Raw genomic sequence first — 17,630 nt, forward strand, 5'->3', positions numbered from 1 at the left:
CGTGTCAATTACAGCGTCCGCGGAGCCGTCTTTTGTGAACGGGCAAACCGAAACGAACAATAACGGAGGGGGGCCGCGAGTGATGCCGCTTCAAAGCGAAACGAGCGCGATTACGGTGGAAAAATGTCGCGCAACTCGGCGCCCGCTGAATACTGCCAGCAAAGGAAAATGGCGTGAAGGGAAGCCCTCCGCCTCGTTACGATTAAATTAAAAAGCGAGACGCTGAACAATACCGAGAATGCTACAATGTATACACCCCTGGATGGACTAAAAATCTTACGTCCTAGTAATCGACTCCTCGCTGATCGCCCTGTAAAATAATCCTCGGTCGATCTCCGCCTGGCCAAGCGAAGAGTCCAGCAAAAAGAGCAATCAAACGACCACGGTCCAACCTTTCATCCCCCTGTTTGCTGAAGATCCAACGATTTCCCAGTTACCCTGGATCTCGGTCCACCCGAGAATCCCAGATGCATCTGGATCGCTTTAGAAGGCCGCTCGTCGTTTCCATTTTGATACCGACGGGTAAGTGCGGCGCGCGGGAGGAAAACGTCAACGGGGCCGCAATTTTCGTCGCACTACCGGCGAACGGTGGGGAAAAGGGGGTAGAAAGAGGGCGGGTTGGAGACAAGGGACAAAGGCATTTAAAATTTCAAGCACCATCGCGGCCAGCAGCCAGCTGCTGGATGGAATTCCGCCGCGACATAAAAGTAATTTCTCCTTTCTGCGCGACCGGCGGAAAGACAGCGCACAGATGATGACAGACACACAAAGGAGACGTGTAACCAGTGGATCCACTGACTGCTAACTGGGTGCCAGTGGGTTTCTGTGTCGAGTAGTTACTCGAACCAGATGGACGCTGTCTGTCGAGCCCACTAGGGCACGAGCTTCCAGAGAAAATTGGGGAACACTGGGATAGACGAGACTGTGGGCGATATGAGGCTTGGGAAGCTTGAGACTCGGGGATGTAATGTGTTTTGTAGGTGTGTGGGGGTGTCTTTGGAAAGTTGGGGTAAAGTAAAGTGTTGATGGCTGAAGTGATTAGGGGTATTCTAGGGGAGAGTGTGGTTATTTTTTCTGTGGATGTTTTGTATGGGAAAGGGAGCTTATCGAGGAATTTTGTGCAAGGTCTGTTATTTCGTCGGGGTCCTAATTCAACCTCGAAAGAAGAAGCTCTTTGCTACAGACTCAATTCTTCCAATCGAGGTGAGCCGCATCGCGAAAGGAATCAATCACAGGCGATGATTGATCAGACAGCAGCGCAAACCCCTGCAAAGTGTTGCTGAAACATTCACCAGGCTTCTCATTTGGACCGAAGTCACTCTGGTAATCGAATTCGTGTCAGTTCGCGGGATATATTTGACGCGATGGAAGCCACGATATTTTGGAGTAAAAAATGATGATTCGATAAAACCGGGACGACCCCCAAATCCCTACGCAAAGCTTGCTCAGAGATTTACCTCGGTTCCTGACATTCCCCGACACCCATTAGCAGAAGAATCAATCGCGCCGCCTTGAGAACCGTAACACGATCAGTTGCGCGGGGACCGTAGAATAACAGAAAAGGGGAAGAGAATCGAGCACTCGATGGCTCTCCGAGAATTCTCCAACAGCTGTTAAGGTACAAATAATCGACTATCCACGGTGCCTTCTGTGCCGCAGAACGTCAGTTTATCGAACTCGGAGAGAAGTTGCCGCGTGCGATGGCGAAGTGACGCGGAAACCCGCACGGGTTTCACTGAAACTTTCCTCCAAACCTTTTTTCCAGCTCTCTGGGGAAATAATTGACGCGAACGCTGGCAGTCGAGCATCCGGCAGGAATGAAAGGCAGCTCTCGTCGGAAAAAGCAGCCTGTCGAGTGGCGAATATAGTCGAAACAGCCATTAACCCCTTCGTGGACGTACTAATTCCCAGGCGTATCCATTTCACTCCCGCCCACCCTTGTTTCAGTCCTACCGCGCCGGTTTTTTCCGCGTGGAAACAACGAAATACGATACCGAGGAGATCTCACCGGCAGTCCCACGCCGCAACCTCGGAGGATATACGAGACGAAGAAATTGCCTCCCTCCAGCGTCTCCCATATTGGACTTTCCCGTCCGCGGAGGGGAAAATGTATGGGGCATCGTAAAGATAACTCTGTTTCAGAAAATACCAGGCGATCGTCCCTTGCTTTCTTTCCAGAAAGAATGAAAAGTGAACCTGCAAACCTGTTCCGGACACTCGAAAGGGGCAACCTAAATCCCCCGCGTGTAATATCAATTGGAATATGTTTCACCCTCCATAGGATGTTTGAGCTTCCAGAATTAAGGGAGCTTGCAAATAGTGTGGACGTTAAGGTGGACGATGGACGTAAGAGAAGCCTTATCAAAGCTTCCTTCTACTGGGACTCAATATTTTCCGTGACTGCTTTCCAAATCCGGAAGACTGTGACGCGTGCGGACAAAGGTGGCAACGCGACCAGAGAAGTGTTTCCAGGTAAGCGGAGGGAAGAGCGAGGGAACGTTGTTCTCCAGGCGAAAACGATGTTTCCCCTGTTCCCATGTTCTCAAACGGATCGACTGTGCGACGCGGTATCGCCGGGACAGAAATGTTTTATGCATTAAAACACGGGAAATGGAACGTGGAAAGACTCGCGGGCCGGGAAATCGCGCCGCTTTGATTCCGCGAGCCTGCCTTTCTTCACCCCTCCTATTTCTCTCGCCCATTCCCCGCTCCTTTCGCCCCTTTTATTCGGTCGCCTTTCACGACTGTCACCGACCAACTTTCTCGCGTTTCGTTTTTTCTCTCCTCACCCATCCCGCGTCGCGATGATTAACGACCGCGCCATCGATCCAAATATCGTTATGGGCCCTGTATGACATCGCGTTCCCTGACGCCATTGTTTGTCGTTTAACAATATCCATAGCTGTTCCATCGCACCCTCCCTGTCAAGTTCATCCGACACCTGGGAAATCTTATGAACTTTCTTTTAAAAAATCCGTATAATAACCTCTGCTGAGATTATTCAAGATGTTTTCCGCGGTGCTGCTGCCATCCAGAAAGCAGTCGGTGATAAAATTGAAAAATTCATCGCTTCGCGGTGTAGTCGCTTAAATAATGCATCCGTGGCAAGTGACGCGTGACTGCAAACACTCTTTGGAGCAGCAGCGGGGTGAAATCGGCGGGAACAGAAGGGAACGGAAGGGAAAGGCCAAGAGGCTCCGCCGTAAAAGCCATGGCGAGGGCTTTCGGGCCTGGCATTTCGAGCGTGGCTTCGACCCACGCTCCCGTCGGTGAAACCGCAAGGAGCTTACCTATCCCTCTCGCCCTCCTTTTCTCATTCCCCCCGTAAACTGCCCGTAGCAGCCTCTAAGCTCTCTTTTTACGCTTGGCCACCTGCATCTCCGTTTCGGCGTGCGCTCCTTCCGCCGGACGGTCTTCACGATCATCCAAGTATCGACCCTTCAGGGCTGGGTAAATAAAGACAGGAAATTGGCAGTCTTCTCTTAAAGACTGCCTTCGTCATCGAATCCTCTAAAATTCTACGCACGCGTGTGGGGTGAGCGTGAGTGGGGAAAAAATTGCTTCCCTGTTTTGTACGAAAGCAGTTCACACTTATCCGTGTCAGTCACTCGCGCTGAAACAAACGGACCATCGAGACCCACGGCACGGAACTGATGTGTCTTAAGCCCGTCATTTCGAACCCTACGTAGAATATCCTATGAAGCAGATCGACAAAAAGTCTGAGATGTTTTCCAAGTCACACGGCTCCTTTCCTTATCAAGAAAAGTTGCACGCGCGAAATCTTCCAACGCGCCCCCAAACTGATCCTCCATTCTAAACGCCCGCTGAGAAGGAGCAGAGGAAGAGAGCGACGGCTGCATCGGAGCGCGTGCCACTGGTTTTTATCAAAGCCAACGATCCACGGGGAATGCAAATTACAATACCGCGCAAAGGAAGCGCGGTATTTGTAATAATACGAACCAGAAGAGCTTCCCGCTAATAAAATTCCGCCGCTGTCCTGTTACCGCGCTGATTTTTCGATTAACGGGATTATCGGGGCCCCGTCGTGGGCGTTTCCTTTTTTTTTCCACCCTCTCCTTTTGAACGCCGCGTAATCAGGAGAGTGCACAGTGGCTGAATGAAAGGGGTGGGTGAATTGTGGGGCTTGTATCGACGATTCCACAAAGTCCTGCCGCGTATGAAAGCGTATCGAAGCACGGCGACGATAAAAAAAAGCATTGTACGCGCGCCTTTCAGTATGTCCATACGGAGCGGGTTCACGGGCCGCGTTTTATTCCGCGGGGATGAAATATCGCGCGGAACCACGCGTTCGCGTGCTCTTTGTCATCCCCCGCACTCGCCGAGCCTGTGCAAACTTCCACCCCCAGCTATTACTGCAATTACCAAGGTTTACGTAAGATTGATCCATCGACGGAGATGATCGCGGAAAGCAAAGAAGTTCAGTTTCATTCCACTCTATCGCGGATTATTAAAATTTGATTAAAGCGAAGCTAATTAATTTTCAGATTTCATTGTCCACGGATTATTTATTCCATTTTTCTGATCCCTTCAGTTTCAGTTTCTTGGAAACTTTGGTCGGTTCTGATGCAGACATCTCGCAGGAAGCAGAAGGTCATTCGATGTATAATTTAATAGAGAGCAGTAGGAGTGCCAGGCAAAACAGTTAGGTTGCTCGAGTACGAGCGATTGCATCGCGTTCTGGACGGTCATATTTTCAAATATTGAAGGAAGAATGTGGTGGAAAGCGTAGCGGGAGCCGAGTTCTTTACACTCGTTGTTGAATCATCCCCGCGTTCCCTGGGGATAGTACAGGGATGAGGAGGAGGCAGTCGAAGATCCTGGGGAACGTGGAATTCCACTGGACGTTAAATATTTCACTGCGTGATGAATATTCAGAAGCAGCATGCGCAAAACAGAGGTGAAGCAGCGTCGATACGGGCAATGAGGATCGAAACGAGATCGCGAAGTCGCGTTTCCTTTGAGGTTCCGAAAAAGTCAGATTTAAAGCAGACTATAGACAACGAACTTTCAACAGTACCAGCAGCTTCGACGGAAACAGCCTCGACCAAAGGCAAGCCCCTCGATCGCCCTTCGATTTCAGAGAAAAATTAAAGCACGATATATCCCGCCCAGGTTGAACAGCTTGAGATGTTATAGTTTGATTCATGAAACTTATCGAGTTCAATTGACCGAGGAACGAGGCCAAACGTGGGGGAGTAGAATAAAAACGCCCTGATGAATGGGGCTCCTTATGAAACGTGGGAAATTATAGCCTGCGAGGAAAATGTACGCGATAATTAAGAAATAAATTATCGCACAAGTTCGCACGAAATATAAAATTCCCTCTGGGAAGCATTTCACGTGCCCGATGAATATTAAAAACGTCGTGGAGGGAGATGATTCTGTATGGGACGCTAACCGAGCGATGTATTTCCTTAAAAATAGCACAAAGTCCCATAAGATAAAGAGAACTACACGTTTCCCCTCGAACGAGAGCACGCTTCGTACTTAGATATGCATCCTTCCTCATACTTTGCTTATTCTATTTGCTCCCGAGGCACGTGCAGAGTTTTTCTCCCCGGGACGCGTGTCCTCCCGGCGGAAGTTCGGCCCGTGCTTTCTTTGCTATTTTTCCGCGGCACCGCCATAAGTCAGCCCAATTTCTGTCGCGGTTCCCTCTTGGAAATAGCAGCGAAACAAGCTGGTTTGATTTAGGGCTCGATAGGCGGGCTGCGGTGGCACCATCCAAGAAACCAATCGAACACGTTGATTAAACGCGGTCTGTGTTGTCTGCTGGCCTCTTCTATAAACAGCCGTGTGTCCTCTTTTTCGTTACATTTCTGGGGATTGCAGGCGCACGGGAAGGAGGTCGAGCCGGCTGTTTCATTTCCAGCTTAATATCGTAGGCTCGCAGCGGTCACATCTTTATGACTAATCGATTTCATTTATGTCACGTAGCAGGCCACGCGTATCGCTCTCCTCTTTCCCACGCTTAAACACCATTTTATTCCATTTTTCTCCGCGTCGGCCTACTCTTCGTTTCCGTCGTTAATGGACGACCAGGGAATCGAAGTATCGAAAAATGTCGAACGCAGTTGCCGGCGACCGTTGATTTTTGTATTTCCGCTACGTCCTCCAGTGTTTCATCGAGCTTCTCGTTACCGTAACGCCAGATTCCCCCGCGATTCCACGTTCCTTTCGTGACGAACTGGATAGGAGGCGACTGACGTGTGACGCTTTTCATCGTTACCGTCGAGAACGTCGGTATCGATCCACGGTTACGTGATGTATCGTGTCGCTCCCCGTCGCTAGACCAGATGAAAAGCAACGAGCATTCGCGACACGCGAGTTCACGCTGCAGATATTTTATGGGGCAGTTGAGGAACAGCTAAAGTAACGATCAATCAGCTTCGATCGCGTTTCCGTCGGAAAAGTCGACGTCTGCTCGAGCGAAAATAGAAAGTTGCCAGAGAAAGGACACGTAGATGTACTGTATTGATGATTATATTTGCGTGACTTTAGAAACTTCATCGAGATTCTTCGGGAATTCGTTCTATCGAGCGAAAATGATCGATAACGTCAAGAGGAGCAGCCAGGTTCTTTGGCAGAAGAGGAAATAACACGGGTGGTATAACATTTATTATTCTGTTGCTGGGAATGATAGCGTCGTACACGTTGCCCCATCTTCCGCAGCATTTGTACCTTCCCCACCCCCATAAATATAAAGCGACTGCGCACCCCCAGAAACAGATGGCTCAAGTTATGAGCCACTATGCGTCAGCGTCGACCATACTAACTCTTACACCAGCGCAACCAGAGGGCCGAGGAGTTTACGAGTGTCCTAAAAAAATTTCTTCGAGACAGCAACTTCGTCCCCAACAAAATTTCTATTTCACGTGCATTCCAGGGGAAATTCTTGTCAATAAAATGAGATACATGCAACGGGTTATAGCTTGTTTCATAGCTCCTTACTTTCCCTAATGAATCTTTTGAATATACCCCTTCCTTCTTTCCCCGAATTTTGAAAGCACCTCTTTCCTCGTTGGTAAAGATATCTCCTATCTCCTCCCTTCTCATCAATCATTTACCAGAACGGTAATTTCCATCTCTTTAACGGCAGAAGAAACTTTCCTTCCGAGAGGAGCATCGAAGCCGTTCGTGCGGGCAAATCGGATCAGTGATCGAATCAGCTGCATCAAAATGGTAATCGAATCAGGAATTGCGCCGTCTACAAGTTCCCCCCGCGATCGCGGATTAAAACAGCCAGCGAAGGTTTATTGGCTCCGTGAACAGATCGCCCGTTTCCGTTCTCCTTCGCCTTATTTCGCAATCGATACCGCCGCGCAAAAAGAGGGTGCTGGTACATGAAACGATTCTAACGCCTGGCGTAATTAATCGCGCTCGATAATAATTAGCGACAAAGGGAGGAGAAAGTGTGAAGCGAACGAAGGGGAATAATTCTGATACTCGATAACGTTACGTGATTCTTCATGGAATCTTCGAGGAAATCTTCAAGGCGACTCTTGGTAAGATTCTGAATAGCGTTCCGTGACTGCGTGGAGTATTTTAAGGAATCCAGCAACTCGTTTAAATATTTGACGACCTCGGAAGCTCCCCCGCGAGAAACTCCATCGGAATTCGCGAGTGAAATCGCAGGAACGGAGGGAATCAGGGCGAGACCAGGCAGGGAATCTTCGTTTCTATAACGTTATTGCCGTTATCGCGTCCACGGTGAATAGTCTGCACAAAGAGTCGTCGATTGAATCGAGTTTAACGAACCAGGGTGCAAAGAATCCCCGCTGAAAGGGGTAATTATTTCAACGCGGTAAAACATTTCGAGCCCGGGGGGCTTTAACAAGCGTATTAAAATACATTCACCGCGGACCAAGTCATTTTCCTGCTCTTTCGCTGGATTTTCGCGAGTGGCCCTTGTTTACCAGAGGCGGTCGATTAAAGCCCGATTCAAGCCCGCTCGCCGTTTATCGGCTGGCCGTGGTCCGAAGGCAGCAAAAATTGCAGCGCTTGTTCGCCAGCTGTGCTTCTCTTCGTTTACTTCGTCTGTCCGAAGGTGCTCGTCTCCGTTCTTCTTTTAACGAACAATAGCTTCCACAAAGTCCATAAAGATGTAATCCACAAAGAGTATGTTGGGCAGCCGAGCCAATTCCAATCAGGACTCGAGGCACTTCTTCGCTACTTTCTGGTTCAACCCAATTCTAACCAGGACACCGAGAGGCTCCCTTGCACCTTGAAATAGTGGATCGTGTATCGCAAAGATAGTTTCCAGGCTCCGGGACGATGCCGAGGATCGCGTGACGGCTAGGACTTCGAAGATCGTCAGAGGAAACGCGATCCCATTTCTTTTCGAGAAGAAGTCGACGGACGGCTCGTCAGGCATGCACGCCACGTCCCCTGATCGCCCGACGATTTATTATTCCTGACCCTCGTTACCATCGGGACGAGATGTAATCTCGAACAGCCTCCGCCGAGGAGATTCTCGAGGGCCCACTTGGAACGGCAGCACGTAGACTTGCTGCCACGATCCCCTTCGTTTCCACGAAAATTTCATTCAAATCGCCGCTCTGATTGCTTGCTGATAACAACCGCTGGGCGAGGGGATGGAAAACAATTCATGCTTGGGGAAGTGATTCCTGACGCTCTCTTCGTCAACGCTTCGAAGGTTGATATTCAGAAGGAAGTATCCGTCTCCCAGATTATTTAGCCCGCTCCTCGGGGAACGCAAGATCTCCAGGAGTGCTCCAGTAGTCTTTACGATCGCGATATTGATATTCGCAAGATTTGTCGAGGATCGATGCTTGCGCAAACGAACCGCCAAAGAGAGATGGAACGGCTGAATTCCGGGATCCAGGGGCCAGCATAATTCATTCCAGGGATTCCGGAGGTTCCTTAGGCGTTCGAATGCCGGAGTAGACTCGGAGCTGGCTGATAGACGCCAATAAAGACCTCGTTCGATCGAAGCTACGTTATCGGCGGTCCCCCCATTCCGTCCGCGAAATTCGGGGCTCGAAAGAATATTAAGCGCCGGGGCTGGGGCTAGGCGACATATCACGTCGTCCAATCTCTATGCAGATGCGGGACGAGTCGCTGGATCAGCAGCGAGAACAGGCATACGTCACATGGGGGCCAGAATCCCTCCATCATTAAATTAACAAAAAAAAAAAGAACGATGTACAAAACTGGCTTCACCCGCAATCTTCTTCCAACATCGAATTCCAAAATTTATGAAATCTAGACAACCAGCTCTCTTCCCTCTTCGCTGAATAATTCCACGAAGCACGCCCATAGTCCACAGAGAAGAATGAAGAAGATGCTCCTCGAAACATTCCCACCGCGTCAGATTCAAGCTCTCCCCCCTGATTCCCCGCGATTCAATTCGGCCTGACCATCTGAAATATTTATGGGCCGCCGTTGGTCGCGGGAGATGAGGTTTCTACGCGGAAATCGAGATCGAGAGATCGATCAGGAAGCATTGGTTGGAGCACGCTAGCTAGGAGAACGGCTAATACTGTTCCAGCGATCTTGGAATTCGATTCTGCAGCTTCTTAATCGACGTGGATCTTGCTAGAGAATTCTGAACTATAGACCTGTCGAGGAAACTTATCTCCATGAAACGACATCGGTGTGATCTACCGAGAACTTAACGAGTCCCTGAATAACTTCTTGAAATCAACCCTAGCTAGAGACTAAACCGAGGCACTATCTGTGGCCAACTTCTAGGAAGCGTCGAAGGAGACGACACCGTGGCAATTACGCTCGTCGCTGACTAATTCCCCCGGTTAGACCGAAGCAACGACACCGTGGACCCCGCGGGACCTTCCCTAAGCGCGTGCACGACAGCTCGACGTTATCAGGGCAAAATGTTAATTAATACCTGGCTAACGCGTGCAGTTGGCAGTAATTTGAAGGGCACGCCGGGATACACGACGCATTTAGTAGGCAGAGCTAAGCGAGCGGGCTCGTAATAATGCAGTCGCCAGCGATGAATGCGGCCACGCTCGAGGCAGCGGGATGGGAATTGGCCGCGGAATCGCGCAGATCCAGAGGGCACGGTGCGGGATACACGCCCGATCACCCTTTAATTGATGACGATCGTTCCTCCTTTGAGGCCGGCCACGATCGAGCGCCGAGTCCCGCTGTAGTCCCTGCTATAGTCGCGCGCGACACGTGGAGGAACACGATAAACAGATTACGCGATTCGATTACCTATTGATTAGGTGGCAGCAACTCCCTCCAGCGGCTGCCCCTTGTCTCTGCTGGAGGGTGGGCGAAATCGATAGCAGAAAGTCGCTGAAGGAATCTGACGAGGACTGATGAGAATTTGATGAGGGGACGATGAGCAGCGATGACAAGTTCGCGATGACAGTGTCAAGCGTAATTGAGTGTTTCTGAGAAGAAGGCTAGAAATGTTTGGAGAGATCAGAGTGGAATTATCGCGAGTGTAAGGAGAAGCAGAAATTTCTATCGAGAGTTTCTCCACGTTCAGATATATTTGCTGCAGCATCGTTTATTAGCAACGTGGACAGCCGACCGCTATCATCGATGACAAGCGGTGAACGAAGTTGGGAGATAAATTCGAGCGGAGACAGACAGCTCGTTGACCATCGACACCTCGCCTGGGAATGTTAAACGAGATTAGAACGCTCTGTCTGCAACCGTGAGCGATAGCGTGAAGAGGAAAGGCTGATTTCGATATCTGGTCTATTTCTCGGTGCCGGGAGCTTTCTATTACTCCACTTCGGTTTACCGAACGAGCTTTCGTCCCTCGCCGCGACACGGAAAGCGCCGATGGACAGGAAGAGAATCGGGAAAAGCCAGCCAGGGATAAGCTTCGCGAATGAACGGCAACCCAGTTAGCTCGACAAAAGGAAGAGTAGATATACCGAGGCAGGCTTAATCGTTATTTTGATTACATCGAAGCGCCTACTGATTCCACCAGCATCACACTATATATATCTTCAATTCGATTGGCTACTCTACTCTGATTTCTATAAATGGACCATTGGTATTTTGTTCACTTGTTTCGCATGCTTTAATATCGCGAATCAACGCACAGTTTGCTCTATAATTACTTAGTATTCCATTATTAAATACCAATGGTCCATTTATAAAAATTGGATGTGTTAAAAATTAGTCAACTAACCCCCCGCTTGTAAAGTATTTTTGATCCTGATATACCAAGCTGTTAAATCATTACGTTCCAGTTCGCACGCGTCCCTCCAGCAAGAAAATCTGAGTTTCTAGTCTAGTGTAATAGAATGAAAATTGCATTCTTGCCTAAGTGATTCTCAGTCCCAAAGAAGCATTCCGCAATTTCTCGGGACTGCATATCGCAGCCCGAAGAGAAAGGAAACGAGAGTTCAAACTGGCGTTACATTTTTCCTCTTTGCCCTTTGAAAAGGAGTCTCCCGAGTGCTTTCCGCGTGGCGGAGAAGAAAATTGCCCTCTTACCGTGGTAAAATCGTATTAATACCTTTTATAATTTCTCCAGACACCTTTTACCAGGCCAGAGCTGGGGGGGAGGGGATAAAAGTTTCCACGTTATTTACAATTAAATAATCGCGACCCCCGCGCGTCCCACTTTCCCAAGGAGCAGCTGGGAAACGCCTTCTGCGTCGCGTTAATGGTACAAAAATTAATACAAAACGTAATTGTAGGTACGTTGCGGCGCTGGAGAGATACTTTCTGGCGATAAAAACGCGAGATCTCGGGACGCGGAACTTCGAAACAACGACGATTATACGGCGGCGGGAACAATCGCAATTTTCATTCCCCGGGCAGCACTGCAGCCGCAGAGGGAGGGGAACTTCATCGAAAGTTCCTACCAGCCTCCTTCCTATTTTCTTCCAGGCAGATTCGGGCTCGAGTACAAATCCGCCACCACTTTCATTCCCGCGACCTGAAATAATTACGTTCCCGTGCTCGTACCTGGCGCCCGCGCTCGGAGAAATTTCTATTTCGCGGTCGCAACTTCCAAAGAGAGATTTCCATTGTGGTAAAAGTGTCAGAAATAGAGCTGGGACTTCTCTTCCCCCTTGCGATACCACTTTGCGATAACCGGCGCGCAGAAACAGCCACCCTTCGCCATTTACTCCGCGTCAAATCATTCCATCGTCTACGTTCGTCGCGAGAAATGAGAATCCACGCCATTTTTATCCAAGGGCCAGTCTCCAGCACGCCAACAGTCGCGCGGCTCAATTTCCCCTTGATTCCACGCTCCACTCTGCACCGAATCCACCAGACGCTCTATGAATTCCGAGATTCGTTCCGCGTGGAATTATCATTGCCAGGGGAAGCTCGTTCTGTTGGCATTTTTGCAGTCAGAGGTACGGGAACAGCCAGTTTCAATTGTAATCCTTAGATTTAAGCGTGGATTACGTGGATAAGGAACGCGAGGATTCGGTAAGACATCGGGGAATATTTAAATACGTTGAGGGATAGCCTGGCTGTGCTCTTAACTCTAAGCTGAGAGTATTCCTAGTTCATTATTTCAGGTACTTCCTTCGGTAAGCAATAGAGAAGTTGCTTACGAACGGTACGCTAATTTAATCTTAGAAGCCTGAGGTTTAAAACACTTGATACCGTTGCTGAGGATCCCTTTGATCGATCACCAGCGAAAATCTATTACTGTCGCGAAACCGTAGGAACTTGGAGTTATCAATGTCGAGCATCCTACCGAGGCTTCCTTTCTTTCGAATCTGCACTCCGGAGCCCTGGAGCGGGTAATGTCGTTTCTTCCACCCGGAGACCGCGGGGAGGATCAAAAGATTTAATAACGGGGATTACTTGGCCGGAGTAGAAAAGGGGGGCAGAAACGATGCTCGCGATTCTGGCCCCGCCTTTTGCATTTTCGAACGAACTTCTGATTTGCAGTTGCGGGGCGCGTGGAATTTAATGTCGAATTAATGAAACTCCTAGAGCGGAGGCTACAATAATTGCTGATACTTTCTCTGCCAACCGAATTGCCGGCCAGAAATCCTTGCGGCACAAATCACGCGAAGAAAGTCCCATTCGCAAACCCCAAAGACATCCTCGATCGAAGGGGGCGCCTTTTACACTGATGAAAGTCATGATACATGGCTCTGTTTTGCTTTCTGGATCCAATAAAGGGACTCGAGTGTATATGGGTCCTCTATGAATTCCCGTGGCTGCATCGGACGAGTCGTATCAGGATATTGCACCAGGATGGTTGGGGGAAGGTTTGTGGAAGGGGTTCGTGACTCCGCACCAGGGAGCGAGATGAAGATGCAATAAAAACGCGGAGAATGGAGGCTTGCGGGTGATGCTCGCGTGTGTAGGGAAATTCTGGCGACTTTTTCTGGTCAAAGGGGCCAGAGAAGTCGAGAACCTTTTAGCTGGGCAAAGTTAGCCAGACAATGGTGAAACTTGCTGTTTTCGATGGAAAAGCAGTGGTAAGATACTGGATGCTTGGCTTTCAGTGCCAAAGGGATGTTAAAGATCGCGTGGCGACGTCTAAAGGCTTTTTTACGACCGCAGAAGAAGGAGAAGGCGGAAAGCATTGGCGATGGTACGTGCAAGCTTGCAGAAGGCGTCGCGGCCAATCTGCTCGCTAAATTCGGTACGGTCGAAAGGGTAAATAACGTCATTTGTTACAGCGTAGCTTGGAAGGGTGTCAAATGATCGTCGGCGCCGGGACGTCGCGCGTGCCCCCCTTTTTTCGCCGTTCGAAATCACGATTTCCCGCCCTTCCAGTTCACCAAGCTTCCAGCCGGAAGTCGCCTGAGATGTACGAGACCCGAGCCTCGTTGCTGTTCCCCTCGTGCTCCAGGTTATACATACCGAGATATATGATTTCGCGCAAGTTTGGTAGCGAAGTTTCGCGGCTCGATGGGAAAGAAGATTTCGATCGTACATAACCGGACAAAAACTTCGGTACTCTGTGATTTTATAAATCTGGTTGCATGGAAATTCTTTAGAATTATGGTAACAATTAAGACGTTAAGAAAATGCAGGCTGTTAACTTAAAATATTGAAACCGCCAGAGTTCCTGTTCGTTCAAGGGCCCTCGACGTAGCGTAACTTCGCGTACCCTTGTAATCCGCTTTCGACAAGACGCTCCTGTCTACGTCCGAGAACATATGAGAAATCGACTTACGATGCACCATTCGACCGAGGCAGGACACTCCTTCAGATGCATGTGGGCGGTGTAATTGATGCACGGCGTGATGCTGCCTACTCCCTCGTTGTACTGACCGCATTTGTAGCATCTGATGCCATGTGCGACCCCTGCAACACCGTCAAACAAATATGGGCATGTCAAATGGCCGTGCAAGTGTCTAGCACACATTATATTTCGAGCATAAGTTACAATAAAACAGATCTGTTCCCCGTTTGTCTCGGCCGCAGACGTCCCTCGAAAAGTTTTAATATCGAAACTCTCTTTCTTCGATAAGTAGACGCTCCGTGATTTACCAACAAATAAATTAACGAAGGAAATGGTGTATGAAACGCGACACGCCTCGGTAAACCTTGCATATGTATGCGTTAGACCCTTCAGCCTCGAATCCAGGCTAGCAAGCAGCGTCACGGGAAAATTGCTTGCGAAAGGAGAAATTAGAGACGCGTGTCGCTTTGAAGCTGAAGGGCCCGGCAACTCTTCAATCAGCCTTTCGAACACCTTTGAACTTCGGAATACCCAGGCGAAAAGGACACTTACAGGGAAGTCAAGCTCCGTTCAAAGCAGCTGCGACCGATTGCCCCGGAACGCGTTAAACACCGCTCCCGCAAAGTCCCGACCATCCGAAATTTTTCAGGAGACTTTTTCGAAATCCTTCGGACTTCCAAGTGGCGACTGGGGAAATGGAATTCCAGCGATTCGGGAGCTGTGCTCGGGGAGTCTAGATTGAAAAGACTGGAAGCTGGCTCAGGGAAAATAGAAATACTTGGCGGGGAATTGAATCTAGTTGAGACCGACGTGGATGATCGCGAGGAATGTTAATTGGCGTGGAAATCAATGTCTACGATCCTTTAGAATCAATTTGAACGCCAGATAGCAAGTTCCCCGAGGAAACACGTAGCGAGCCAGCAAAATAATTCCCCCCTCGCGAAACTTGGTATCGCTTCGGCCTCGATATTCCTGGATTCGGGCGAGTTTCCTTCGAAGTCGCTTCGAAACGAGTCCAGAAAGAGAGTTTCCAGCCAGCCCGCGAGAGATATACCAGCGAAAAGTGTCGTGGCCGCGGTTTCTTGGCCGAACTTCGGGACTCGCACGCGAATTTACGAGCGACGATTAACGGTTTTATGGGTCGTATCAATTTTCACGTCCCACCGGCTCTCGAATTAATCGATCCACGAGTGCCACTCGGTGGACGCTCGCGGCTTGACGCGAGGCTCGCTCGATGCAACTCTTTCGTTGCTTTTGCAGCCGATTTTCGATGATTTTCAAACAGAACTACACAGGCACGAATATCGCTCGAAAAATCCAAGTATTTCAAGTTAGGCCAGTGGTCAAAAGGAAGTGGGAATTGTGAACGGTAACGGAAATAATTAAATTTTATTTATTTGAAGCTTAGTACTAAGCTGGTTATGCAGACGCGTGAAAATTAAAGCTCTAAACCTTCTTTTGACCATCGACTGTGTCAGCTACAGCAGGATTCCACTGCACAGACGGATATTAATAATTTCCGTTCACACGTGGATGTAATGTGACAGAGAGGCAGGGTCGCTGAGCACAATGCCCAGGATTCAAGAAGATAATGGCCGAAGTTTGGCGAACTTAATACGCTAGGCGTCACAGTGGTCCCTGACCATGTAACTCGTAAGATCGCACCCGGTCCCTTGACAATTAGCGTGTTAATTTTCGCGAGCTCGGGGGCGGCGCTCGGAATTAAAGTCACCGAATTAGAGCGTCCCGTGCATGCTCGGGTTACGTTCGAACCGTTAATGCTATTCAGCTGGCTTTCAGCGAGGATCGATTCGCAAAGGCTGATGCCAGCAGCGAGAGATCGAAAGCTGAATGGCTTTGAAAGGAAGACAGAAGGGAGGCTCTTTGAAACGAGGATTCCTCGGTGCCCCGGCAGTGTGTTCCAATTTCCAATAAAATATTTTTGTCCGGCGGTAGCCGGTGCATCGAGACCGACTCGATAAAGGGTAACTTTTCCAATTTCCCGCGAATCATCCGCGGCTACTCGCAATTCGATATAGACTGCCCTCCGAAACCTCCGTCGGGATGTATCTCAGCTTCTCTCTTTTCACCCTGCCCCCTTTCGACCGAACGATAAATTCACGTGGAACCATATCCCCGGTTTCCTTCGGAGAATCTCTCGCTAGGGAGATTCGGGTAGCCCGCCTCCGATAGATCTTTTAGAAGAGATTCCTTTTTGTCGCGCTCCAGCGACTCGCGACGGCGAAAGTGATGCTTAACGAGTTTCGGATACCGCGCCAAGCTGCGCGCAATGTGTTTAGAGTCTATCGCGCGGGATGGTTTACGGAGGAGCTTGAAAATTTAGAAAAATAGACGGGCATAGGGGCAGAGTAGTAATTCTGTCTAGAGATAGGTGCAAAGTGGTTGCGACCACTAATGCACCGCAGCTGAAATACAGCAGCCGCCGAGAATGTCGAGGGAGGTCTGACTGGTCATTGTCTGGCACCACTAGTTCGAATCAAGTATTGATCACTGTGGGCAAAGTTACGAGTCTCGCTAGTTGAATACTTTGATGGAGTTGCATTGGCGATTAGGGGCGATCTAGCATTTGCTATTCATTCCCAACGCGTGCGTCAATGCTGCCAATTCTCGCGGCTGACTAGTAACTGACCGATACTACTTACGCGTATCTTCCAAGGTGGGCAAGTGTGTGGTAGAACGTGGTGTAGTGAATAACTACGGAAACACTGGGTGTATTACTACGCACAAACACGTTATCAACACGTAATAGCACTTGCTCATTGAAGCGACCATGTGTGACTGAAACCTCTAAGAACTTTGCCATCGCGTGATTCGCGTGGAAAGGTCGGCACGAAGGAACGCGGAGTGGGGACACGTAGTTCGTGGCTGATGTACACAAACGCTAACAGACGTTAGCGCAAGTAGGGTCGAAACAAAGTGTCGGTGTGTCCTGAGAGAGTAAAGAAGTTTCGAAATCGAGCCACAGGGGAAGTGAAACAGCATATACATGGCGAATGGATAATACCTACCACAGAATCGTAAAATAGCATGAAGTTTCTATGGTGCATTCGACTGCGGAATACGTTTAGAAAAAGAATGCTATTTCACGAATGTGGATACAAGATTTCAATGAAACGGCAATATTTTTCTTGCGCCGAACTTCGTTTTCCACTCGAAATGCCAAGCAGAGAGTTTTTACCAAGCAGCGAGGAAACTGAGGCAGCGGGGCGATCGTAAATCATCTTCCAGCCGTAAACTGGCAATTTCGGAACCGCTTTAATAATCGACCGGCCATCCTTCGACGTCGCGGAATTCGAAAATATTTCACGACCAGCCGGATAGGTGTATCGGGTAAAAAAAAAAGGAGCGTAACAAGTTTTCCACGGCGGGCAGAAGGCACGGCAAACATTTCCCCGTTTCTCGTTTTCGCACGGCGTGGAAATATTGCTTGTAAATTTCCAGCGGACGCACCAGTATATCTTGTCGCCTC

General features: G+C 49.2%; 1 protein-coding gene across 1 annotated transcript in view; it reads right to left on the reverse strand.

Annotated features, from left to right (window-relative positions):
* LOC143373675 (uncharacterized) overlaps positions 1 to 17,630 on the reverse strand; it is a 65,281-nt gene that overhangs the window by 14,792 nt on the left and 32,859 nt on the right. Inside the window, exon 2 of the mRNA XM_076821134.1 lies at positions 14,132 to 14,262. Within this exon, the coding sequence (XP_076677249.1) occupies positions 14,132 to 14,262 (131 nt within the window). The remainder of the gene's footprint in view (positions 1 to 14,131; positions 14,263 to 17,630) is intronic.

This window comes from Andrena cerasifolii, chromosome 10 (genome assembly GCF_050908995.1).
Source record: "Andrena cerasifolii isolate SP2316 chromosome 10, iyAndCera1_principal, whole genome shotgun sequence".
Taxonomy (NCBI): Eukaryota; Metazoa; Arthropoda; class Insecta; order Hymenoptera; family Andrenidae; genus Andrena; species Andrena cerasifolii.